This window comes from Falco biarmicus, chromosome 16, assembly GCF_023638135.1.
Source record: "Falco biarmicus isolate bFalBia1 chromosome 16, bFalBia1.pri, whole genome shotgun sequence".
Lineage (NCBI taxonomy): Eukaryota > Metazoa > Chordata > Aves > Falconiformes > Falconidae > Falco > Falco biarmicus.
The window spans coordinates 4,643,346-4,669,541 of NC_079303.1; the positions used below are offsets into that span (position 1 = coordinate 4,643,346).

At 59.2% G+C, this 26,196-nt stretch overlaps 1 protein-coding gene across 1 annotated transcript; it reads right to left on the bottom strand.

Moving 5' to 3' along the window:
* Nucleotides 1–10,987: 10,987 nt before the first annotated feature.
* NUAK2 (NUAK family kinase 2) lies at nt 10,988–22,435 on the bottom strand. Its single transcript, XM_056361966.1, has 7 exons — nt 22,170–22,435; nt 17,427–17,547; nt 15,795–15,946; nt 14,793–14,858; nt 13,647–13,766; nt 13,148–13,280; nt 10,988–13,072 (listed from the first exon to the last, which is right to left on the bottom strand). The coding sequence occupies exons 1-7, from the start codon at nt 22,392–22,394 to the stop codon at nt 11,940–11,942; spliced, it is 1,950 nt and encodes a 649-aa protein (XP_056217941.1). The 5' UTR covers nt 22,395–22,435; the 3' UTR covers nt 10,988–11,939.
* Nucleotides 22,436–26,196: the final 3,761 nt, after the last annotated feature.

Consider the following 26,196-nt stretch of genomic DNA (forward strand, 5'->3'; position numbering starts at 1 on the left):
CTCTGAGCAGGAGCCACAACACCAGGGCACTGGGTCTGATGCATCGACAAGGAAAGAAGTGGTGGAGGAGACCGAGGAGGGCTGGTGGAGGGTGGCCACAGCAAGAGGTGGCCCCACTGTCCTTGCAGAGACATGGCAGCAGGGCCGGCAGGTACCGGGTGCATCCCAGCTCCGAAGTCGAACCACAGGGGCTGCGAGTGAGCTCCGTGTGGAGGGGCAGCCGGGAGGTGAGGCTGCGCTAGCTCTGAAGCACAGTGGCAGGCTGGGTTTTAGCTGCTCTGGCCTGGAAAGATGGCAAACTGGTCTGAACTGGCTGCTGAGCGGGGACGGGTGGGGACAGTCAAAGCAGCAGGTGGTGGGGCGTCGAGGGGACAGAGTCCTGCCTCTGGCTGCGGAAGGACTGGGGGCACGGGGATGGACCCCGCTCCCAGGTATCCCCTGTGCTTACTGGAAAGGGCATCCAGGAGGTGATGGAGACGAGGCAGCCAAGCGCCAGCGCGCAGGACCGTGCTGCAGGTGGGACGAGACAGCACAGACCTTCGCGGAGGCTCCGCGGAGCCTGGCCTGTCGCAGCAGGTGGCACTCGGGACACATCCTTCCCGCAGGGAGCGGTCCTGGCTCCGTGAGCTCGGTCTGAGCAACGTGGGCTTGCTTGGAGCTGGGCTGATGCTGGGGCACCAGGCTGGGGACCGGCCGCATCCACAGGCTGAGCAGAGCTGCCAGCCCGGCCGCGTCCCGGCGAGGCGTGTGCGGCACCAGCTGCGCCAGGGCAGCTCAGCACCACTACACCTGCGACATGAACACACCGGCCTTCACTGCTTGGCTCTGCCCCAGCCCGGACCCTGAGACCCGGGGGGGCAGCTGCCCCCTGCCCATGGGGAAAAAGAAGGACGGTGGAAAAGAAAAGCAAAAGGAGAGGAGAGGGAAGGACGGTGGGGAAAGAAAGCAAAAGGAAAAGGAAGGACGGTGGGGAAAGAAAGCAAAAGGAAAAGGAAGGACGGTGGGGAAAGAAAGCAAAAGGGAAAGGAAGGACGGTGGGGAAAGAAAGCAAAAGGAAGCAAAAGGAAGCAAAAGGAAGCAAAAGGAAGCAAAAGGAAGCAAAAGGAAGCAAAAGGAAGGACGGGGAAAAGCCTTTTCCCTGCCGGCGATGGGCGGCCGGGCCGGGGGCGCGGCGCTGTGGACCCGCGGCCGCAGGGGGGCCCCCGGGCTCCGCCGCAGAGGGCCCGGCGGTGGGACCGGAGCCACCGAGCATCCTCCCTAAGTGCCGGGCAGGGCCGGGCTGGGCCCTTCACCTTAATTAGCGCACCCTAATTAGCGCTTTAACCCTCTCCTGCCTGCACGCGGCATTGACACCCCACCCCACCCGGGCTGGGGGTCTGGCGCAGCGCGGAGGGGCGGGAGGGCCTGGCGGGGGGCAGAGGGGAGGGCTGGTGGTCCTGAGCTTGCGGAACAAGGGGGGCTTTCTGCGGAGAGCAGCGAGCACCCTGAGTTAAATGAACCTCAGGGGGCTGTGGGCTCCCTTGGCAGTGGGAGGTGGGTGCAATAGGGTGCCGGAGCACGCAGCGGGTGCGTGCCGCAGCTCAGCACCAGCAATGGCTGTGTCCTCTGCAAAGTGGGGAGGGTCCTGGAGGTCCCACCCGCACCGTGCACGAGCCCTGCCACCCACCCTCAGCAGAGGCAGCCCCCGCTGGCTGAGGGCAGCGGAGCAGCCTGTGGCACTTTGGGGCATTCATAGCAAAATGCTCATGTCCTGGCACTAGCCACCCCCCACCACCTCCTTGGCAGCAGCTGGATGAGGCCCCGGTGCTGGGGCGGTGAGCAGAGCTCCTCCAGCCTGCTGGGCGACTGCCATCCCAGCAGGAATTTCAGGACCTGTGGTGCCTCCTGTTCCCAAACATGCCTGTCCCCCCTGGCCAGCTGCCTGGGCTGGTCCCCACCTCAGCTCCATCCTGCCTGGGGGCAGCAGGGCCCGTGGGCTGGGTGCTGCCAGCCAGGAGCCACATCCCTGCTGCCCCCCAGCATCCAGCATCCAGCATCCTCCCGCTCCCCAGGCCTGGGCACCTGGCTGAGCCCCCCTCCCATGAGCGAGCAGCTGGCAGACGGCAAGGGCCATGCCCGGCAAGGGGGGAGGCAAGAGCCAGCAAATCCTGCACATGCAGCCAGGGAGCTGCCGGTGACATTCGCGCTGGTCACAGGGACAATTCCCGCATGGCATGTGCAGCCCGGGGCTCCCTGAGGACTGGCATTCTCCCAGCGGGCAGCGGCACAGCGGGGTCGGGGAGGGGAAGGGGGGCTCATAACGGCCCCCTTTGTGTGGGTGGTGAGAGGAGAGGTGAAGCTTTGACGTCAGCCTGGGAGGAATTCCTTAATGCCATTCAGGCCTCCCTCGCCCGCCTTGCTAATTGCGTTTTATGTAATAGCTGCAGCTGGGCTCCCAGTCTGCTATTGAGAGCGGGATAAGACAGAGTGACTGGGGTGGCGGGGGCCACGGGGCACACCAAGCTGGTGCCACCGGGCACGAGGACCCTCATGGCCCTGCACCCTGGGGTCCTGGGGCTCAGCCACCCCTGCCCCGGAGTGGGGAACAGGTCGCATCCCCTGCGAGCCACATGGCATGGGGCTGGCGTGGGTGCCCGCAGGGAGAACGGGCACTGGGGGCTCCTGGGGAACACCAGAGGTGGGTCGGAGGGTTCCTGCAGGGGTGGGGGGCACCAGCACTGTGGCCGAGCCGGCGGGGTGGGACCTCTCTGGTGGGCACAGCCAGAGGAATGCTTTCCTCTGCAGGATTTCCCTTCGCTCCCTGTTTGGGACTGGTTTGCCACATTGCAACCGCTCTGCCGGTGCAACCCAAAGGCACCCTGGGGTGCCCAGGCCCCACGGCATGGGGCGAGGGGTGGCCAGGCAGCACTGGCCCCCATCCCCTGCCTCCTGTGCATGGGCACCTGTCACCACAGCAAGCTTTGAAGAAGTAATAATAATAATAAATTGGTTTGGTATCTAAGGGGTAATTGCACTTAATGGAGATGAACAAGGCAGCCATTTATCTCACTAGTGTTACGCCGTCAAGCTTCCAGCTGCATGAGCCTCAGACGATAAAATAATATATTAGCTGCCCTCTGCTCTGCTGGTGGGGCTCCCAAAACATCCCAGCAGCGTCCCCGTGGCTCTGGGGACCTCCCTGCGTGCCCAAGGAGAGGAGCACCAAGAGCTGGAGGCTGCTCCCTCGTGCGCCCAGAGGCACCCACCTCCTTTTTGGGGTGCTGCTGGCATTGCCTCACCCCCCGTTTGCTGCTGCTCACCCCACTGCAAACCCTGGCATGGGGACCCTCACCCAGGCACCCGCCGGGACAGCCCATCCTGGCACATCGTGGGGATGCAATGCAGCGGGGGAGTTTTCCCAAGGAGGAGGGGGAAGATGAGGAGAAAGGGGGTCTAGGGGCGCGGGGATGCTGGCAATCATCAGTGGGAAAGACGGCGGGACCCCAGGCATCCCCTCCCCCTGGCTGGCTGTGGCCAAACTTAGGCCGTAAAAAGAAAGAGCTGGTACCAAGGATAACATGCTTCACATTCCTGCGCTGTCTCCGGGGGAATTTCGACTGATCTACATGAAAAATACTCACTGCCCCTGAGGTCAAAGTGTCTGGAGGAAAAATTTCCGAGCGGAAAAGCTTAAAGTGGTGCAGAGACACAGCCGGCAGCTGCTCTGGGGCACTCGGGTCTCACCTGGTGAGAGTGGTGGTGGCCAGTGCCAATGCCACCATGGCCAGTGCCTGTGCCACCATGGCCAGTGCCTGTGCTACCGTGGGCAGGGCCAGTGCCGCCATGGCCAGTCCCAATGCCACCATGGCCAGTGCCTGTGCCACCACGGCCAGTGCCAATGTCACCATGACCAGCACCTGTGCTACCGCTGGCAGTGCCCATGCCACTGTGACCTGTGTCAATGCCACCACTGCCCTCCGCAGAGCACAGCAGGGCACAGGAGGCTGCTGCCACCACCCGTGAGCCCATCCTGCTTCCCTGATCCCTACCGGGGCCGGGGTGGGGGTCTGCCTGCCCACATTATAGCTTCCCTTTTCTTTCTTGCAGCCAGGGAATGGTGGGGAGGGAGCTGCTGGATGGATGGGAGCTGATAATGTCCCGTGCAGCCCCTTTCCTCCAAGCCACTGCAATTAAAACCACGACTGACGGGGTCCAACCTCCTGCTGTGAGCTCCTGTAGCTGCTCGGGCAGGGCATGTCCTGGCCGGAGACAGGGACAGGGACAGGGAGGTCAGCACGGGCACTCTCAGATGCCACCTGCCTGCTCTGTACCGGTGATGTGGTTTTGGGAACCGCCTGCTTTCCAGACCGCTGCCACACTCTCTTGCACTCTTGGCCAGCACAGGCACTTGGGCTTCTCCCGGGGGCGTCTGGACCCCTCCCAGGAGTGGTTCTCAGCAAGCTCAGCACCCAGCAGAGAACACCATCACCCCGTGCGCTGCAAATGCCTCCCTCTCCAGGGCTGCTGCCGGTGGTGAGGGGATCGAGGCACCCATGTACATCGTCTGCAGCCATCAGAGGTGCATCAGCCACACCGTGGAGCAGCTCCTGCTGACACTGGGCTTTGGAAAGGCCAGTGCCTGTGGGTGCTGGCTGCCTGTCACCTGCTGTCCCTACGCCACAGGCTGGTCCCAGGCCCTGCCAGCCTCCGAGCCCAAGCTCCCTGCCCGGGCACACGGGGTGAGCAGCAGCACCTCGAGCTTGAATGACCCCAGCAGCCCATGGCTGAGCTGCACAGGGAGGGAGCGTGGGGGGAAAGCCCTGGGGTCACCCCCTGAACTGCACGGAGCAGAGCCCCGGTGGATCTGGCTGCTGTTATACTCATGGCCAATCTAATAATTTAATTGCACATTTAAAAATAAATACTCGTCTGGAGTAGGGGGAAAGAAAAGCTTATGGAAGAAAATGAAGAGGAATTTAATTAAGGGCAGTGTCGGGAATGTCTCTACCACAATAAAGATAAGGAGTATCAATTGCTTCTTCCTAGGATCAAAGTGAAGGGCTGGAGGGGGGAAGTGGGGCTGTCGGGCAGCTACAAAGCGCAGGGGAGGGAGGGGAAGGCAGGGAGAGAAAGGCACACAAGAGAAAGCAGGAGAAAGACAGCTAGATAAGATTAGAAAAATAATTGATCGTGTAGCTCCCCGAGGGCTGCCTAGGCTCGCAGGTCGATCGTAGCATGGTGGAGGCTGGGGGGGTCTCCCTGGCTGCCCCCTGCCCAGCAAGTCACCGCGGAGGAGCAGGGGGAAGGGGCAGCACCATCCTTCCCGTTCAAACTGCCTCATCTCGAGGTACTGACCCAGCCGGGCACCAGCCGGGCATCCCTCAGCTGAGACCATGGCTTGGCTGTGCCGGTCCCTGGTCACCCTCGTGGGGCTGAGCAGGGATGTGCAGGTCCCACCATAAACCAGTGCAGGTCCCACCATAAACCAAAGTCAATGTTCACTGCCCCACATCAGGCAACAAATGGCACAAGGTGATGGCCAAAGACTCAGGGTCCTGGTACCCCCAAAGGCTCAGGGTCCTGCCACCCCCAAAGGCTCAGGGTCCTGCTACCCCCCAGGCTTGCTGGAGGGTCCCTGATGGCTCTGCTGTCCCTGCCCCCTGTGCCCGTGGGCTGGTGGCCTCCTGGCTACCAAGAGCAGGTGCTGCAGGCAGAGCGCAGGGGCATGGGGCTGCGCTGTGGGCAGCTCCCTGATGACAGACACCCTCATCCCAGCCCTTTGCTGCCCACGGAGCACCCCAGGTTTGTGCAAACCATCCTTCAGGCAGTCCCCAGGGTGACCTGTCTGGGGCAAAGCCCTGACAGCGCAGTGACTCAGGTGACCCTACAGGACACTGAGGTTTGCAACACCTTCTCTCATCGAGTGTCACCTTGATGGCATCTCCACAGTGTCCAGGGCAGCACCTCTCCAGCTGGGCAGGGCTCCACTGGGACTGGTGTACTGGGGGAAAGCTGCACCCCAACACCACGACCCTCCCAGGTGGATCTGCACGGTGGTGGGCACAAGGCAACCAGCACAGGGGGAGCAGAAGGCTCTAAAATGCCTCTGCCAAGAGCCATTCCTGTAGCAGCTGGGAGCCCCCGTCCCCCAGCCCAGTGCTGTGAGGGAGCTTGTCCCATGTCTCACACGGGAAGGGAGCGCAGAACCGCTGGGAGCTGCAGGGGAGGGTGATTTTCCCAGCGTATCTGGTTGCCAGTGAAAGCAAAGAAGCACCCAGACGGGTTTCTTGAAAGGGCTGGACCTGGTGGGTCCCAAATCCAGCAAATCCAACCGAGGCTGTCCTGACAATCCAGTGAAGCAACGCTTTGCATCTTTAGGCACCCAAGTAACTGTGTGACTCCAGTTTCTTCAGGTGTAAAATGGGAACGCCAATATCCATCTACCCACAAGACCTACCGCAATGTTGCCAGGAGGCCTGCTTCTTGCTGGTGGTGTTTGCATAGGTTGGGACATCATTGCCATGTCGGGAGCAGGTTTGCATCCCGGCTGGGAACTTCCTGCAGCGGCACTGCCCTGCATGCGAGCGGTGCTGAGCCCTGCCCCCCCCCAGCCGCTGCCTCTGGAAAAATGGGCACCTTTCTTGCTTCACCTGCTTTTGCAAGAAGCCAAGCCTGCACCCAGAGAAAGCGGTTCAGCCGGCTCTGGCGGGGAGGGCTGAGCTGGCAGCCTGGCAAGGAGACAGCATCTGGGTGTGCCATGTCCCCGCGGAGCCCCAGCGCAGCCCTGCTCTCGCCGGGCGATAGCAGCCGGCAGCCCCCGGCGCAGGCAGCCGGTGACGGCGTGCCTGGCCGGGCGGTTGAGCCAGCGTGGCTCGTTTGCCGTGTCTCCGTGGGAGCCCCGCCAGCTTTGCGCCTCCCATGCCTGCTTTGCACATATATGAAGCGCTTGAGAAGCGTAGGGGTTTCCATTGCCATAAGCCGTGCCCGCCTGTGCCCAGGGGCTCAGCAAGGGATGGGCTGTTGGATGCTCGGGAGAAGGAGTTGTCCAGTGAGAGCATTTGGGGGTCCCACCGTGGAAGCTCACAGCAGGCATGATGGGGCAGATGGCCCTGCAAGTGATGGGCAGGACAGGAGATGGCTGGATGGTCCCTCAGCTGGAAACCATGCTCCAGCGGTGCTGGCACAGCACCCTCTCCTCATCCCCTCTGCCCCATCCTGCTGCAGAGAGGACCACAGCCCCAGTGCTGCAGACCCCAGGACTGTGGAGCTGCTGGTCTGGGTAGGTGGGCAGAGTTGTGCTGCTCAGAGAAATCCCGCGGGCTTCCCCCTCCGGCACAGCCCCAGCAGCACTGCCGTGGCTTTGGGAGAGCACTGGGGCTTCAAGATGGTTACCAGCACTCAGTTATCCACGTCCCTGGTGGGGTCCAGGATTACGTTTTTAGGTCTCAGGCTCAGATGTGATGCAGCCATTCCTCATGCTCCAGGGAAACAGGATCAAAGTTTCCGGGTGCCGCTTTCTCCCCCTTTTCAGCCGCTCCGGGCTGCAGCAAAGTGCCATTGAAGACGGGAGGACTTTCATGTGGGGATTTCTCTTTAGATCTTCAAAGAAATCCAGCAATCAAACAGGTAGTTGTGGAGGCACCTTAAAAAGAAAAGCCCTACTTTGAAAGCATCACATGCAAAAGAAACATCTAAACTTTGTTGTGTTAATTGTTCTGGCACTCAAAGTTACGACAAAATGTCTCAAAAATATTTTTGGCTCTGGGCCCATGACGCGTCAGACAGACAAAAAAATGCTCAAGCAGAAAAGCTGAGGAAAAGAAAACCAACAAGGGGAGATTTCTACACGAAGGAACGGCAGTGTGGCTCAGTCAAGGCTGTCGGGAGGATGACAGCCTCCAGGCAGCAGATACGAAAAGCCAGAGCGCTTGGGGCATCCACCCACGTTCCTTGAGCCGCTCCGTGCCCTGGGCATCGTTAGGAGCCAGTTGCTAATGAGAGCAGGCTGTGGCCCTGCCACTGTCTCCTTTCCACCGATACAAGAACGGTTCTCGCAAGCGCCAGCGGAGATGCCAGCTGCACCCTTGCCCTGCCTGCAGCCGCTTTCTCAGCAGTTACATGCAAGTGGCCTCTGCTGCAGGCTGTCCCTGGGGGTCACAGGCATCCCCCCCCCAGGAAGGCACATGCCTCCCTTCCCACGCTGTGTCCCCCCGAGCCTGCTCTGCCTGTCCCACTCCCAGCCCCAAATATGGGCTCAGCGCATCCGGGCTCCACGGCACAAGCCCGGGCAGGAGCGCGGTGCTGTGGGGTGACTCAGGGCCACGGCAGCTCCCCGGGGCCAGGGGAGCGCTGACAGGTCCCCTCTGCCGGGACGCCCAGCCCAGCCCGGGCAGGACCTGCTGGGAGTGGTGGGGCAGCCACCCGCTTCCACTCCTCCAGCCAGCTCACTGCTGCTCCGGCCCCAAAATATCCTTCTCTCTCCTTTTTTTAGGGTGCTGGGGCTGCTTGCGGATGACGCATGGGGACGTGGCTCCGGGAACAGCCCCCAGGTAAGTGGCAGCTACAGGTCTGGGCTGGTGCATGGTGCTGCATGCCTGGGGTGTGAGCGAGCCACCAAGCCACAGCCAGGCCAGCCACCCCAACCCCCTCCCCACTGAAAAATCCCTGGAAATGCCCAGTTTTCATGCCTGACAATCCTTACACCTGCCCTCCGGCAATGGCTGCAACACCAGTCCCTGGGGTGCAGCCCATGGGGATGTACCAGTTTCCCCCAGTAAGAAGCCAGCACCCTGAGGACTAGCAGGAGGGGGTCCTGACTGTCCCCCCAGCAGCCGCGGCACTCACTGCAGGCTGGCTTCACCTGGACAACCCCTCGGGACAGTGGCAAGGGAAGTTTGCACCAGTTGGTATAAATCCACAGTGCTCCAAGCACTCCAGCATCACCCATCATCAGGGACAATTTATCTTTGAGTGTTTCATCCCCTTTCCCTCTCCCCGAAGCTAGCCCAGCAGGAGCACAGCTCCGCTCCCACACACCAAGGCAGCACTGCCAGCAAATGCTGAAGTCACCCCCAAAAAATGGCATTTTCTTAACAAAACGCCCCTGAGGTCATTTTCACCCACTTCAAACACCCACAGCAGGGATGGGGCAGGGGGGCTGCGCTGAGCGGCTCCCGGGAGCTGGGGAGGCAGGAGGGAAGCAGGAGGTTTGTGAATCCTCAAGATGAAAGGGCTGAATAAAGAAGAGATGTTAATAATAGTCGTGGCCTGAAAGGGGGGCTCAGGCCCCAGCTGTGGGGGGCAGCTGCCATACGGGGGGCAGTGGAAATCAGGGCTGGGATGAAAGGAGCGTTACCAAGGGCTGGTGGGAGAATGCTGAGAGCACGGGCACAGTGCGGGGAGGGGGGCACCGGCAGGGATGGGGAACAGTCACTGCAGCCCCCTCCCACCGATTCCGAGGTGCCCTTGGGTTCAGACTGCCTCCTTCGCCTGCTCATCCAGCCCTGGGAGTCTCCGACTGCATTTCTCACCCTTGCGCATCGCTGCAGGACAGGTGGGGTGGGAGCTCCGCTCGCTGCCGCAGCCCTGGGGGGCTGCCGCAAGCCTGAGCCGACCAAGACACCACTCCTAAACTGGTGCAAAGAGCAGCTGCCACCAGCCGGGACACACGTGGTGGGGTGGTCAGCATGTACTCTGAAGCCGGCACACAAGAACATTTTCTTGAAAATTATTAATGAAACAGGACCGCAGCACCTTAGGATGCTCCAGAAACCAAACCCACCAACGCTTTCCAAAAAGCAAGCTCTGTCCCTTCCCCAGCGTGACCTCCACCTTGGGATGCTCCATGCCCCCGCACCCATGGGTGCTGCAGCCCTCGACTTGCCCCCTCCCACCTCAGCAGCCCACAGGGCACTGGAACTTTGCCCTGGCTAAGCTGGATGCCCTCAGAGCAGTTTTAAATGCTCCGACATTTCTTAATAACACGGGAAGCACGCAGGGAATGCGCGGCGGGGGGCAGAGCGCACGTGGCCCCCCATGGCTTTGGCCGCGTGGGACGAGGGGTGGCATTCCTGGCAGGCAACCCTGCCACCCTGCTCCTGCGGCTCAGCCTCTCCGCGGTGGTGGTGGAGACCTGAAATGTCTCTTATTAACCCAACTGGAAACGGGAAATCGTTACAGCGCTTTGTAAAGCAATAAAACTGGTCTCAATGCAGCAGCAGGAGGAGAGGACAAAGGAAGCTGGGGGAAAGGGTCGGAGAGGAGACAGCCCGGTGGTACCTGCCACGGCCGAGCTCTGGCTGCTGGGGCCGTCTCGCTCTGTCCTTTCTCCAGCACCTGCCGGCACTGCAGGTGGAGATGGCAGCTGCCCAGCAGGCAGCTCCTGCAGCCAAGACCTGCAGATATTCCACAAATCCAAACCCACCCACCACCGGCGTTGTCAAAGCGCAGTTTGGGAGCAGAGCTGGGACACCCTGCGGTGGGGAGGGGGTAACAAGTCCACCATCCTCAGCAGCCACCCACCCCCATCCATCACAGCTTTCCCTGAACTTCAGGCTCACACTCGTTGCCCTCCGGTGCAGGGGCACAGCGCAGGCAGCATCACTGCAGCAGTGCTGTGGTACTGCCACAGCAGGTCCTGCCCCCAGCCAGCCCCCCTCACGGGGTCACACAGCTGCTCAGCCTTAAAAACTACAGCCAGTCACCATCCTGGTGGGTGCTGAACCCCCACATAAGGGATATGCCAAGGCACAGCTCAGCACCGCACAGCACTGGTGGGGAAAGCACCAGTTTAAGCCCACGCAGCAGCCTTGGCACTGGAGGGGCCAAGTACATGCTGCACGAAGGTGTTATACCCCAGAGGATACATCCTGAGCTAACTCACACTTACCTTTACTGCAGCAAGGCCCAGCACCATGCACAGCCCCATCCTGCCAGGAGCAGCACCCTATCACACCTCCCTGCTCCCCCGAGCAGCAGTGGCACAGCAATCAAGATAACGACTCGGATCTAGCATTTGCTTTTAATTTAATGGTTTTCTCAAGACCACCTCTGTAGGAAGGAGGGGAAATCACACACACCCTGGAGAAGGGAAAGGGCCAGCGTACACGTGGCAATAGTGCAACGGAGCTTCGATGTGCGGCACATGAGACAACGGCACAGACACCTCCACCCACCACCCCCTGTAAAAAACATCTGGGAGTCTGTTACGGAGCCAAACACATCCTGTGCTGCTGAAGTTTTACATCAAGTTGGACAAAGGCAATAAATAAAGACATGGTGCCTCAAAGGCACTTTTTTTTTTTCCTCTTCCTCCTTTTGACATTAAAAAAAAAAAAAAAAATAGTGATGTTACCATCAGAGCATGTTCTCAGACTGGGGTTTTGGCCAGATCCAGTTGGGTTTCTCAGCATAGGAGAGGGAAGAGCCAAAGCCTGGGTGGTTTTGCATCCCATTGCCGGCACATCCCAAGAGCCCAGCCAGCAGGCAGCAGCCAGGGCAGCACCCCTCAGCCCCTCACCAGCACCTTGCTACATCTCCAGCTTGTTTGAGGTATATATCACCTGCCCCATCTGTTATCTTGTGCAGCCAAAACACAGTGCAAAGGAAAAAAAAAAAAATTCACAACCCCTTGGTTTCCCCCCACCCCCAATGAGATGAACCTGTTTGCGAGGGGATGAGGCAGCGAGGAGCCTCCGGGACCCCCCAGCCCCTCTGCAAGGGCAGTGGCTGGATCACTCAGAACTTTGGTCCATTTAATGTCCCGGCCCCTGGGGCATCTCCCTGCCAATGCCCCAGAGCCACCCTGGTTCCCTCCCCACCTGCGCTCCTCCCCAAGGGGCACAAGGCTGCGAAATAAATACGTGGGATGTGGCTCAGCAGCACCAGCAGCCCTGGGACAGGGAGGGCTCGGCCCCCTCCCCAACACGTACCCCCCCGGGGAGCCCTGCCAGGAGGTGCCCTCAGCTCAGCTTCATGCCAATGGCCACAGCACATCGATAGACCTCAGTGACATTGTCACAGCCTGCCAGGGACAAGCTGCTCTCTCTCAGGGGGCTCCGGCAATGTGTCACAGTCCAGCGGCGCAACCTGCGCCCTTCCTCCATCTCCTCCTCCTCTTCCAGCCGCAGGAGGCTGTCGGCGGAGATGCAGCCCCGCATGCCCCTGCCACCATGGGGGACAAGGGCAGGCAGGTCAAGTTGATCGAAGGACTCCGTGGAAAGGATGCTGTCCTCGCTCACGGCGCTGGACGGGCGGGCGCGGGGTGCCTGAGGCAGGGGCACCTCGCTGAAGCTCCCAAAGCCCTGCCCAGGGAGACCCTCTGGCTCGGTGCTGCTGGAGGAGTACTTGCCGTTGTGCTTGAGGATGCCTTTCCTACGGGTGGGGAGACCCTGGGGGCCCTGCTCTGGGGAGGGGTTGTCAGCAAACACGTTCCCATCAAGGTCCAAGCTCCCTGCATCCAGGACATCCCCAGACTCACAGCACTCCAGGGATGAGTAATATCCAGACTCCCTCGTCGGGGGCTTTTTCAGTATTCCCTTCTTGGGCACGGCCATGGGCACCGCTCCGACATCCGTGCTGCAAGGCAGCATGCCCGAGGACAGGATCTGGGTGAGATCCGCAGCGGCCACCTCCCCATCCTCACCCCTCGCCTCTCCCACGGGCACTGCCGGTGGGGGGCCAGGGCCAGGCACCTTCTGCTCGCAGGAGTTTCTCTTCTTCAGAATGCCCTTAGGCCGCTTGAGGATGGACTTGGAGGGGTTCTCCGGGGCCAGGGCCACCTCCTGCAGCGCGTGGGAGACATCGTTCTCCTTCTTGGACTTCTTGAGGGAGCGCTGCCGCTCCAGGGCTACACCGGGGATGTGCTGCTTCAAGAAGCATCGCACCTTGGAGCTGTTCTCCAGCAGGGGCCGGGAGGAGCGGCGGAGCCACTCTGCCACCGTGGCCAGGGGGGACTCGCTCTCCCGCAGCAGCTCTTGCTCCCCGATGGGCACTTTGTAGCCCCAGTTAACCCACCAGTGCGTGGCGATGTCCTCAATGGTGGCACGACGCTCCGGGTTCACCATCAGCATCCACCGGATCAGCCCACAAGCATCTGGGGAAGAGGCAGGTCAGGCACTGAAGGAAACATGTGGGAGGGGGATGCGTGGGGTGGTGGGCGTCCGCCTACCTGACAGCTTTGTGGGTTCCCGGTAGTCCCCACTCGTGATCTGCTTGACCAGAGTCTTGTAGTCGTGGCCATCAAACGGCATCGTGCCGTGGACCAGGATGTAGAGGAGAACACCCAGGGACCAGCTGTCCACCTGCCAGAGGGACAGATGAGCCTGGAGGGGGGGACAGCAGGACCAGGCTGCCCTGGCCCCCACCCTGGCTGGGCAGGACCCCCCACCAGAGCCTCAGCAGGCTACCAGAATGGCAAAAGCCAAGGGGGAGGACAAAGCATGGGGCAGGACCAGCTCCAGCCACCTGCATCCCACCACGTCCATCCCTCTGTGGCTCCCACACACCAACCACGCGGTACTTGGTCTTAGGCGACCCCCGTTACCCCAAAGCACGCAGGCAGGGCTCTGCCCACAACGCTCCGCTGGAAAACACCCAGTGCCTTCCCAAGGCCGAGCAAAAAGAGGCAGCACGACATTCCCATCCACAGGGGGTGAAGCACAGCCTACCTCCGGGCCCTTGTACGGCCTCCCATTGATGATTTCGGGGGATGCGTAGAGTGGGCTGCCACAGTAAGTCTGCAGAAGTTTATCCTGCTGGTAAATGTTGGACAGGCCAAAGTCCGCGATCTGGAGAGACATTTATAGCTGTTATCAAGCAGCAAAGCCCCCCTTCACGGGTGGAGTACCATTGCCACCCAAAGCTCCCCAGCTGGGAGCTCGGCCAAAACCAGTGCTGCCCTCAGCACCCTGCTCCTGGGTGCCCCCAGCCTCCTCAGGGAGCAGCAGCGGGCTGGGTGCCCACCCCCAGGGCTGCTCCTGCCCCTCTCCCCCTCCCAGAAAGCTCATCCCAGCCACCACAGCAGCTGCCCTGCGGCTCTGCTCCTCCAGCACCAGCACCCTGGGAGCAGAGGCACAGGTGGGGTTAGAGGGAGAGCTGCCGGGCTCTCCTCCAGCTCCTTCACAGCCACACCAGGTTGCTTCAGCCCCTCTCTGCACCACCTCGCACACTCGTTCGTTATCCTCATCACGCCCATCACCTCTCACTGAGCAGCAGGTACAGCCCCTGCTCATGAGCTCCCAGTTGCAAAATTACCCCCTTTGAGATAAAACCCCGCAGCCCTTTATCACCGACCGCAGCAGATTCCCAGCTGCAGCCATGCCCTTCCTCCCCGGGCGGCCACAGCATTCCCAGCTGGGGCAAAAAGCATCACTCAGAGCCAGCGGAGCCAGGAGCTGCCCCACACCTCCCTCCGCCAACCCGGGAGGTGCACACAGGGACCAGGACTTTCGCTGGGAGAGTCCCTCCTTATCCAGCCAGTCGGGCTTTGACCTCAGCGTTCAGACTTTGCCCTCTTATCAGCAGAGAGATAGATAACGGCTTTAATAGGCAGCACGGAGCCTCTCCTGCTCAGCTGCCAGGTGCAGATGGCAGGGGCAGGTACAGGCGCCCTCCTGGCTCCCCATCTCCTGGGCAAACAGCAGTGCCAGGCTGATCCCAGCAGTCCCAGTGCCGACAGATGGCTTCCCGCAGCTCCGCAAAGTGCGTGCCCTGCAGGGACCATGGTGTTGTGGCCACCCCCAGTCTGCCCACGCTGGGCAGCATCCCTTAAACCCCTCTGCTGGGTGACACCCAAAGCGCGGCCAGGCTCTCACCTTGATGTTGCCGTTGGTATCGAGAAGGATGTTCTCCAGCTTCAGGTCCCTGTGAACGACCCCATTCTGCACGAGGGAGGGGAGAGCCGGGTTTAGCTCACAGCGGGTTTGGGGAAGGGAAAGTCAGGTGGCATGGGGAGGTCACTGCCGTGCACAGCGGCACGCGAACAGGACACTGTGACAGCAATCGGAGGAGCAGTAAATAACCCTGGGTGCGTCAATGAGGACGGGCTGTAAACCATGACCCAAGCCGTGTGCTATCAGCTCCCCGTGGTGCTCAGGAGCACGAGCAGGGCAGCACCCCGCGCCAGCACCCCACACCGGGTGCCACGCTGAGCTCCCGCACCCTCCCCAGCCACCCACCCATGAGAGCGGCCAGTGCCCGCTCCCGCCGGGGCACAGCTCCATGATTTACCAGGACCTGCTACTGCCCAGCTAAGAGAGACTCCAACTTGCTTCAGGTTCAGGAGGTGCCCTGCAACCCCTCCTCCCTGCCAAGGGCACGCGGGTACCCAGGAACAATATATGACAGGGCGCGACCTCAGAGCATCCTCCAGGGAGACCCACAGGCTCCACGGTCAGGGCCCTGTGGGTTTACATCCCTTTCAGGGGCTGAAACAGGTGACCCAGGGCTCAGCTTTCAGCGCCAGCAGACAGCCCTGGGTGTCTCCAAGTCGATAATTCCCTGGCAGGGTTAGTCACCCTATGCCGCAGCAGCGGAAAGCCAAGACAAGGACTTCCCGAAAGCTGCTTGAGCGCTGCTTCCGTGCCAGCCCAAGAGCTGCCGCACCCCAGGTGAGAGGCAGAATGAACCCCTCTCCAGGAAAGGCCAGTGGCCACCAGCTCCCCTCACCTCCCAGCCCAGGCTGAGCTTCCCCATCACGCACCAGACCCCTGCCCAGCCCCAGCTGCTGCACTTCTGCCCGGAGCCTGCCAAGCACACAGGAGCGATCCCTCCGTTCTCCCACCGGGAAGGTGGTGGGAAGCGTGGTGCTGACCCACCTTATGGCAGTAGTAGACAGCTGACACGACCTGTCGGAAGAAGTGGCGTGCCTCCTGCTCCGTCAGCCGCTGCCGCTCGCTGATGTAGTCGTACAGATCCCCCTTGCTGGCGTATTCCATCACGATGACGATCTTGCTGCTGTTCTCAAACACTGCGCAGGGATGGGAAGCCACAGGGCATTAGGATGGATTCGCAGAGGTAAGGGACTTCTCCTGCCTTTTAACGGGCAGGTGGAGCCCTGACCAACTTAACACACTGCCCACCCCAGTGCCTGTGCCCTCAGTCTGTTTTGCAAAACAGAAGGTGTCGGGGTTTCTGCAGGTACCCACAGGTCGGAATGGGGTGGCCAGAGCTGCCACCCGCATCCCACAGTGCCACTGGGGCTGCTGGACAAGCGGCCTCTGCAGCCACACAGCACGGGAGGAAGGGCCCTGCTCTGCCAGGGGGTGACTAAGACACATGGTTCTTTGCTAGATAGAGCTCTGCCAAGGGGAAAGGCGATGGAGCTGCTGGCTGGCCTTTCTACACGTTCCCATTGCTCTCAACACAGCCCTGGCTCGAGCCGAGAAAAGGAGCATTTTCTTCCTGTTGCAGAAAGCTACCTCAATATTTTTTGAATTCCAGCAGTCAGCGTGACTCAGTCCTTGCAAACACCGCCCATGAACTGCCAATCCACTTGCTTTTGTTGAGAGGACAAAAGGACTCTGGATCCCTCACACACACCAGAGGCAGCGATAACGCAGGCACCGGCCACATGCCGGCACCGCACAATGAACCCCAGCAGAGCCAGCCCCGAGGGAGAGTGCGGAGCACGCTGGGTTTGCGGCCAAAGGACTCAGCGTTTAAGCAAAGACTGATCCAGCTGGAGCTTTGCTCTAAGTCTAGTCATAGTTAGAATTTGAGAAATTCCCCTTTGGTCGGTGTTGTCCAGACACCCTGGGAGCAAAGCCCAGCCCTGGCCGTAAAGCCAAGCCCAGCAGCACCCAGAGCTCTCCCAGCACCCTGCGTCCAGCCAAGCCCAGCAGCACCCAGAGCTCTCCCAGCACCCTGCAGTTTGCTTTTCCTGTGCCCCAGGGGAGGGAATAAGTGGGACTCCAGCACTGAGATTAGCTCCTGCCTCAGGCTGACAGCAAAGTCACAGATTCCCATCGCTCCAGCACTTGCCGTGGCTGGGGCGAGCATCCAGCACAACCAGACCCACACACAGCACACTGGGCTTTGCTGGGAGCCCTGGCCACCAGCTCCCCCTCCACGGCACAGCCTCTCGCCGGCAGCAGCACCAAAGCTTCCAGCCTCAAAAGGCCACACAGACTCCTGGAGCCAGCTTTCCTCTCCGGGCGGGAGGCGATGGGTTGGGAAGCGGCTATTTCTGGAGCAGGTATTTCCCCTCGCCGCTGCTCTGCGCAGAGGCGGGGGAGTGCAGCGGGGAAACCGCAGCCCAGCAGCATCTGCTCTCCCTGCTGGTGCTGAGTCACCAGCACCACACAGGCCATAGCAAACAGCTTGTGCTCTGAATGAGAAGGGCAGCAAGCGCTAACCCCACTGCCGCAGAGCCTGCCCTGGTACCCAGCCCACCTGGGAGGCTCTGCTCGGGGATGCTGCTGGGATGGGAAGGGGAGAGGAGGGCTCACCTTCGTGGACAGCAATGATGTGGGGGTGGTTGAGGGAGGACATGATCTCAATCTCTCTCCGGATGTGGACAAGGTCCTGCTCATCCTTGATTTTGTCTTTCCGGATTGACTTGATAGCCACCTGCGAATGAGCACATGCAGAGAGGGTCACCTGGCTGTTGGGGCCAGAAGCATCGTGGCTTCCCAAAGCCTGTTGCAGGGCAAGAAACCCACCCCACCCCCCTTTCAGGAAGGGGCTCACAAGCAAGAGATCAATAGCCTATCTTCCCCATTCAGGCGTGCTGCACCCAAAAGCCATGCTGCACGGCTCCACTGAAGCAACTCCAAATAAAAAAAAAGTGAATTTTATCAATTAGGGGTTTTTACTTTCCAAGTCCTGATGCTGTGCACGAGGGAGAAGCTCCCCCCACCTCCCCCCTAAGGGAAACCTGCTGCCAGCTCCTACCAGGAGAGCTTGCCAAGCCTCCTCCTGCAGGTAGCACAGCCCTGCTCCTCATTTATGTGCCGTGGCTTACAGGAATTGTGTCCCAGGCTACAGCCGCCGCTGGACCGCTGCCAGCCAGAGGAATGTGACCTGCACACATGACTTGGAAGATAACAACAACAACGTCTTCTTGGGGTCATGAAAGCAGGAAGAAAAGAAAGAAAAAAAACCCAAAAAAACAAAACCAGAAAAAGAAAAACAACCACCAGGTTTTGTTTTCCTCGTAAATACTTATTTCAAGGAGCTGATCATGTAAAGGTAAGAGAAAGTTTGCTATTAAAGAGTAGATCCCTCCTAGGCACAGGACTGTACTCCAGCCGGCCTGGAGACATGGTGCCGGACGATGGAAGCTGCTTTCCAGCCTTTCACTTGGGTTTTCAAGTTATCCTCTACAAGGAAATTGAAAGGGGAGGAGAAAGAAGAGTAAGTGCTGGAGAATAGATGCCTTCTAATCCTCTTTCAAAGGGGCTGGGGAGAGACAATGTGCTCCTAGGGTTGAATTTACAACTGAATCCAGCAGAACCTCTTTTTTTCTATCAGACAAGAATGCGGAACAGCATTAATCCTGTAAAGGAACCTCCACGCAGGTCTCCCAGCAACGGGGAGAGGGGCCACGGACACCCGACGGCCCCAGCTGCCAGCACAGGAGTGATGCTCATGGCTACAGTGTGCAGGGACCCTCCTCCGCCTTCGGCTGTGCAGGATGGATTCTCGGCCTCACCTCCTTCTGATTTAGGGGAGTCAGACACCTCGTTCCCTGAGAGCTAGACCACCAAGCAGCAACAGCAAAGGGCTCAGAGCAAGTCTGCAGCCCTTGCTAAGTAACACCCATTGCACCCACAGCTAGTCACCCGGTACTAAAGCAGCAAGATCCCAGCTGCCACATCAGTGTCTCCATGGGAGGACAGGTCAATTTGAAGAGCTCAGATGGGCAAGAGAGATGGCCGATGGAGTCCCTCCAGCCCCAGAGCTCTGCTGCACTAGTCCACTTCAGGCCAGCACTGGCCAGGGCAGAGGTTGCCTCCTGCTCACTGGGGAAGCATCACGCCTGCATCAGCCCCAGGGGTTGGAGCAACCAAGCAGAATGGACTCTGGCCAAAGAAAGTCCAATAACCCAGGTGCAAGTTTCTGGGCAAAGCTTCTGAAGGCGCTTAAGAGCTTCTTGAAAGCCAGGTATTCTTTTCCCTGACCTTTGTGCTAGGTTAACGTTTAACAATTTTTTTGCTCCAGCCCCTGATTACCTGACCCCCAGTAGAACACGGGCAAAGCCTTCCTGCAGCAAGCCAGCCTGCTCCCAAATTCCTGTTGACTCACTCTATTCATCTCCCCCCTGAAGCTCGACATCCAACCCAACTGCCGCAGGATTTTGCGGTGCATGCAGCGCGTGTTTGCTGATCAAGATGCTCATGCACATGCACTGCTGAGCCGGGGCTTAGGGCAAGATCCACCTTCCATAAAAAGACAAAGTGGCTCCAGGCTGTGGGAAGCCTTAGGAGATGCCACCGGGTGTATTCAGCAGGGTGCTGGTGAACGCCCTTGCCTACCAGCCCGGTGGTTAGTGACCTCCAAGGCAGAGGGAGTCAGCAGCCCTGAGCAGGTTTAGGGCACTGTTACAGCCCCGGGGCTCGCCTGCAGACAGTAACGGCCAGGCACGATGCACAGCAAGGGTACGGCACTGTTAGGGTCCTCATCTCATACAAAGACTAAGCCAGCCACTCAAGGTGGGATGATTTATCTGCCTGTCAAGCGCTGATGGGGAGGCTAAACCCTGGGCCATCCCATCCTTCCCCAGGGGTGCTGAGAAGCAGCTTTGTTCCAAAACATCCTCTACCTAAGAGGGATGACAGCAGAGGATCCCTTGAGACAGAAAAGGCTGTGCCACCCTGGAGACAGGGATCAGCAGCTTCAGGGACACAGCACCACAGCCTACACACTGCCTCCACCACCAACGCCATGAGAAGAATCTCCTGCAGGAAACATCCCCAAGAAGTCCCGCTGCAGGAGCCTAGAGAATTTGAGAGTCCATTCCAAGTCAAAAAGCCTTTTAATTTTTATTTTTTTTGGGGGGTGGGGGGGGTGGGGCGGGAGGCAGAGCAGGTATTCTCAGCAGCTGCTGAAAGGTGCATTCAGCTACAACCCCAGGCAGCACTTCAGAAGTTATTCCAGTTTGTGAGTGCAGCATTTCATGCTCCATGAAACATGGATTACAACCCACTAGGGAAGAGACCAGTGCTCGCCCCTTACTGGAGATCAAAAGAGGCTTTGCTGCTTTGGAATATTCCAGGTGCTGCCTCCCCCTTGACAACGCACAAGGCCACAAATACATTTCTGACACCGCAAGCGAGTCCCACAGAAGGTCCCTCTTTCTGTTTGACTTGGCTGCGGGCCAGGGCTTGGGAACCAGGCTGGAAGAAAAAAAAAAAAAAAAAAAAAGGCTAGATGCTGCCTTGCAAACAGGTGCAGGAACCAGTTTGCACCACCATGGCACATATTACCGAGTCTTCAAACTGAGAGATGCAGGGAAAAAGAAAAGAAAAAAGGGAAAGGAAAAAGAACCAGTGACTCTCTCGCCACCTGCTTAATATTTCAGGGACACAACAATTTTCCAAGGACTGGGGAGGGCACTCAGCAGAAGTACCCACCAGAAGGTATGAGCATCATTTCACCTAAAGGATTTCTAACTGGAAAACAAGGGGTTTTCAGACAAAGAATGTTCATGGAAGTCCCCAAAAACCCTTCAGCTGTGGGAGCTTGGTCTTCCCTGCAGCCTACCAGCTGGTTAGAGACACCTTGCTCTGAACTAAGTCCGGGTAGGTTGGTTAAAATTCAGAGGAGAAAAAAAAAAAAAAAAAAAAAAAAAAAGAAAGCTACGCAGCAAAACGAGATGGTTCAATATTCAGTGCATCTGACAGCAGCACTTTCTGATTAGCCAGAGGCAAAAACCAGGCACGGAGCAGCTCCAGCGTTACAGCCTCAGCCGGTAACGTTGGATCCACGCAGCCCACGAGGAGTAACTGGCAGAGGCTGCAGGACCTGCTCTCACACCTCGGTGTTTGGGAAGTGAAAACCACTTGGAGCAGGAGCAAACACCCACCCAGCTCAGGATAAGCCTGCAGATTAAACAGGTCCGGAAATGCCGAGTGCTACAAGAAAGAATTTGTGGGAAGAGGGAAGATTTGTGGTTAAGCCTCCCGTTCCTACACGGCCAGCTCGTCGAGGTACTAGTTAGTCCATCCAGCCTTTGACTATCTCCAGCATTTATTGGGGAGGCATTGGCTTGTGTGTTTAATTTGCATTATAACAGACCAACCTGCTAGCCAAACCAGCCCCTGTCCCAAGGGGCTTCCACAGGCAGGTGAGTTTTCTGGCAGCTCAGCCATTCCCCACACAAGCTTTGTGAGGTGCCGCCAGGGAAAGCCAAGGCTTCTCGCCCATCCCGAGGGGAGGGATCCTTCCAGGTCTGTGGGTGGAAGCTGCATTTCAAGGCCCTGATTATGCAGCAAAACAGCAGCTTCTTCAGAATCAGATAGGCCAATGGAAATGGCAGAGCTGACTTACCGAAGAGCGTTACACAAGAAAACCTCTCGGATTTACAGTGGTTTTCCTCGGCACGTTAGCGATGCAGCCTCACACCCTGCTCAGCCCTCAGCACCTGCCCAAGCTGGTCCAGCCGTGGGACCCCATCGCTCCCCCCCAGCTCCCAGGACAGGCTGTGGGTGCCAGCGCCTTTCTCGGGTCCCAGCACCCTGTGGTGCAGGATGCACCGGAGCAGGGAAATCACGTTCAGGTTTATCCTTTGAAACCTTGTGGATTCCAAAAGGCCAGGGCTGCCAGGCCAGCAGCACCCTGCTTCCCTGGGGGTGAGGGTCCCCCACTTCTCCCTGCACGCCTCCGGAGGGCTGCGCTGGATTGAGCCATGCATGGCACACAGCCACTCGCTTCCCAGGGGCTCAGCATCCCGGACGGGGATGCAACCCCCCCCCAGCCAGGGCAGGGGCGCTGCGGGAAGCCCTTCAGCCTCAAGTGCAATGTTTGCTCTCGGCTGCCGGGGACCTGCGGCTCCTCTCGGCAGGAAGGCCAAGGCGGTCAAGTGGGCAAAGGGAGCTGCAGCCCCCCCGGGGGGTGCGAGGCCCCTCTGGGATGCTCCCCCCCGCCCCCGCGCGCGCTTCCCGGCTACCGGCGGGGCCGCACCTCTCGGAGCGGGGGATGCGCAGAGCCCCGCACCGGCTCACGGGGAGGATGCCCCGGGGGATCCTTACCAGTTTACCGGAGCGCTCCCGGGCTTTCTTCACCTTCCCGTAGGTGCCCTTCCCCAGCGTCTCCAGGAACTCGTAGCGGTGCTTGAGGTTGTGCTTGTGGTGGTGCCGCTTCACCGCCTGCTTCTTCATCAGCGGCCGCGGGGACTTGATTAACCCCTCGGCCAGCGAGGCGGCCAGCGCTGTCCCTGTCCCTATCGCTGCCTCCGGCCCCGCCGCCCGCTCCATCCCCGGCTTCGCCGCCCGCCCGGCTCGGCTCCGCTCAGTTCAGCCCGGCCCGGCCGCTAAATGCGGCGGCCCCGCCGGCCGCGCCCCCCCGCGCCCATTGGCCGCCCGGCGGCGGCCGCCCCGCCCGGGAGCCGGTGCGAGGGACGGGGGGGGGGCTGCGGGGGGTCCCCACGGGCCGCCCGGGTTGGGGGTGGCGAGCCACGGGCCTCTGGGGGGGACCCCACGGGCTTCTCGGGTGGGGGGGGGCACAGACACGGGCCTTCGGGGGGGACCCCACGGGCATCCCGGGTGGGAGGGGGGGAACCGCGGGACTTCGGGGGGGATAGAGTGGGCGGGCGGGGGACCCACGGGCTTCCCGAGTGGGAGGGGGCACCCACGGCCCTCCTGAGTGGGAACAGGGGGACCCCACGGGCCTCCCAGGTGGGAGGGGGGGGACCCACGGGACTCCGGGGGGGACAGAGTGGGGGAGTGGGGGACCCATGGGCTTCCCAGGTGGGAGGGGGCGACCTCCTGGGTAAGAGAGGGGGAACCCCCAGGCCTCTGGGGGGGGGAGACCCCGCACCGGGTGGGAGCGAAGGGGAGGGCGCAGAGCATGGGGCTGAGGGGGGGGCATGCACCAGGGTGCAGGGGGGCACCCAGAGCTGCATGCCCGGGGGGGCGGCAGAGGCAGCCCAGGGGCAAGGCAGAGGGGCAGGGTACAAAGCAGCAGCCACAGGGGCAGCGGGACGGGGGTAGGGGGGTGTCCCGCAGAGTGGGGGGAGTTGGGGGTCCCCCAGAAGGTGATGCAGGGAGAGACTGGCACCCAGAGGCTGGGAGGAGGCGCAGGACCAGAGTGCTGGGGGGATGCGGAGCAAAGCCCCTGGACCTCGCACCAGGAGAGCCGCAGGGATGGGGGGAGATGGACATACAGGGGCACACACACAGGTGCTGCGAGGAGCCACAAGGCACCCAGGACTCCCAAAAAAAGTAGTTATTGAGGGCAAAACCAGGGAGGGGAGAGGCCCGGGCAAGCGCAGCCTGTCTGTGCTGTCCACAGGACCATGCCTTGGCCTCCTGGACACAGCCTGGCAGGGACAGCGTGTCCCACCACCAAAGCGGGGGGCAACATCTGCGGGCTGCTTGGCGCTCCCACACAAAGGCTTTTTACGGACATTTCTGGTTAAATCGGCAGCAGCTTTTTATGGGCATTTCTGGTTAAATCGGCAGCAGTTTTTTATGGGCATTTCTGGTTAAATCGGCAGCACCTTCCCGTGTGGTCTTTTTGCCCCTGTGGTAAATCTTTGTTTTGAGATATTAAAAGAATGCAATTCTTTCCCAAAGCAGCCAAAACAAAAGCTCTTGCCCAGCTCTGGCATGTGTGAGGACACACCGTATCGATCGAAGGAGGAGATAACTACAGCATTACTCATCCCCCGGCTCAGACCTGGATTTTCCCACCACTTCCAGCAGCTCAAGGGCAGCCTGGCAGGGTGAGTCAGAGCAGGGGCTCCTGAGCATCCCGGAGGGATGATTGAATCCAGCACCCACCCCTCTTTGAGAGCTTCATGTCCCAAAGGTGGTGTAGGATGGAGCTGTGCAATGGCCCAGCACTTGCTCGCAGCGCGGCTGTGTCAGGATGAGACCCAGGCAGGTGTCACAGTCTCCTGGCTGGACTGGCAAGCTGCGTATTGGAGGCCTGACATTATAAAATGACATGTTTTATATATATATATATACACACACATTTATTTATATATGTTTTTATATATATATCTATTAAAGATGTTTAAAATATCTGCTGGGTAGCTGTATCAACAGGCACCAGAGCCCAGGTCGTGGAGACAGCCGTGCACCAAGCTTCTGCTCCTCCGTGGCTGTGATCTGTCTTGGTGGTGGGAAACCTATATATTAAATACCATTTCAACGCAGTTGGGACACACTGGTATCTTGTGCTGCCACTGTCCTGGATTTTTATTGCTGGTGGCCGTGTGGCACCTCCGTTCCTTACGAGATGTCAGGGATGAACAAATTGCAGCTTCAGGCTGGTCCTGCATCCTTTCCACCCTCAACCCCCCCTACACCCCCACCAGCCGAGCAACACCGTAACCCACCAGCAAATCCCTCTCCCCGTTTTAAAATGAGTCATCTCCCACCAGTGCACCCAAAGATGATACTGCGCTGAAGCAGAGTTGCCATTATGAATTATTTACTGTGCAGGAACAGGAGCTGCGTTTCCATCTGCAAGTGGTGAGCAGGGCCCATAGGGAAGATAAACAAGGCGTAGATGAGATTAACTAAACTGCTGTAATTTCAATGTCAAAGTAAACAGATAGGATCCTGTTCAGGCACAGCCCAGAGACTGCAGAAGAGTTGAAGGGGGAAGGTACAAGCCTACCTTATTGCAATAAACAAAGCAATTTCGCTCTCCTAAGATGAAAGTCTGTCTCCCGGACACTGCAAGCCCGCAGAGTAACGCCACTGACAGCTGTGGGATCGCTCCTGGTGTAGCGGGATCGCTCCTGGTTTAGCCCACCCATCCAAGAAAGCGCTTGAGCACGCATTTAACCTTAAGCACGTGTTTAATACTCCCGTTGATTTATAAGGATGCTTTCCAGAGGCTTTCCCAGTGATGAAAGGAAGCCGAGACTTGGTTAGCTTCTCTTTCTGTTTCTACCAGATAAATCTTTTCGGCAATTTTCTGTGTTGTCGCCCATACAGTAGGCTTAGGTATGCTTTTGTTGTAGGCTGGCTCAGGAAGCCTATTTTAATGGAAATGTCAAGGGACACAGATCTAAGTCCACTGGAATCCACTGATAAGGATCCTTTATTGTAACAGTATAACTAGGGCTTTCTCAGCAGTGGGGAAATCCACTAAAATTCCCCCTGCCTCCCCCGGCTGCAGCCTTAGGAATCCTGACTGGGGTTTCTGCAGCGGCAGCGCTTTGTAGCACAGCCCCCCGTGCATCTCCGCTGAACCCGACATGAAAGTCAACAAAGAATTTGGCTCCATGTCAGGTAAACCTGCTCAAAGTTAGCCTGATCACCGCGATGCTTTGTCATAACGGAAGCCCTACTTACTTGCAGGCTCCTAACTCTGTATTTATTTGTGTTTGGTTTCTTTCTTTTTAAATAAATGCTAGGGCATTACCTCAGTGCTAAAAACATCCACGTCCTGGTCCAAACCTACGGCTCTGCCTTTGGGCTCAGTGGCAACAGGCTCTGTTCTCCTCTGCTTGTGGACTGGTAAGGGCATAAACTTTCCCCAGAAGATCCGCTTACAGCAGCCAGCCCTCCAAGAGGGAAAGGAAGAAATCCACTAGGCGTTAAAATGCCAAAGACAACAAAAAGTGGAATGGTCGCCTCTCATTAGTGGTCTCCCAAGCTGGCAGCATTCCTCACCTGCTGCTGGGCAGCGCTCAGGCAGGTGTGAAAGCCATTCGTCCTCTGAAAACACCGAGGAAACTGGGTTTGCTCTGATCCTCCCAACTGGGTGCCCCATCCATCAGCAGAAGAAGGGAAACACATTAGCACCAATAGGGCCCTTTTGAAAAGTAATTTATGGCCTCTCACCTCTAATGATTACAGCAGAGGCCACCGCTACACCCCACTTCCACCACTGCGGTGGGTGACACCAGCCTGGCCACCACCAGCCTGGCCACCGTCCCTCTGGCTGGCCACTCAAGGTCTGGGTAAAGCCAAGCTCCTTTTTTCCAGCTTCTTAACTACTCGGTGGGCAGATTTTGTGCCCAGGCTAGTTATTTGTAAGGATCATTTGGCAAAACGCCATTGGCCTGATCATGTGTGCACCATGGGGCTTGTGGAC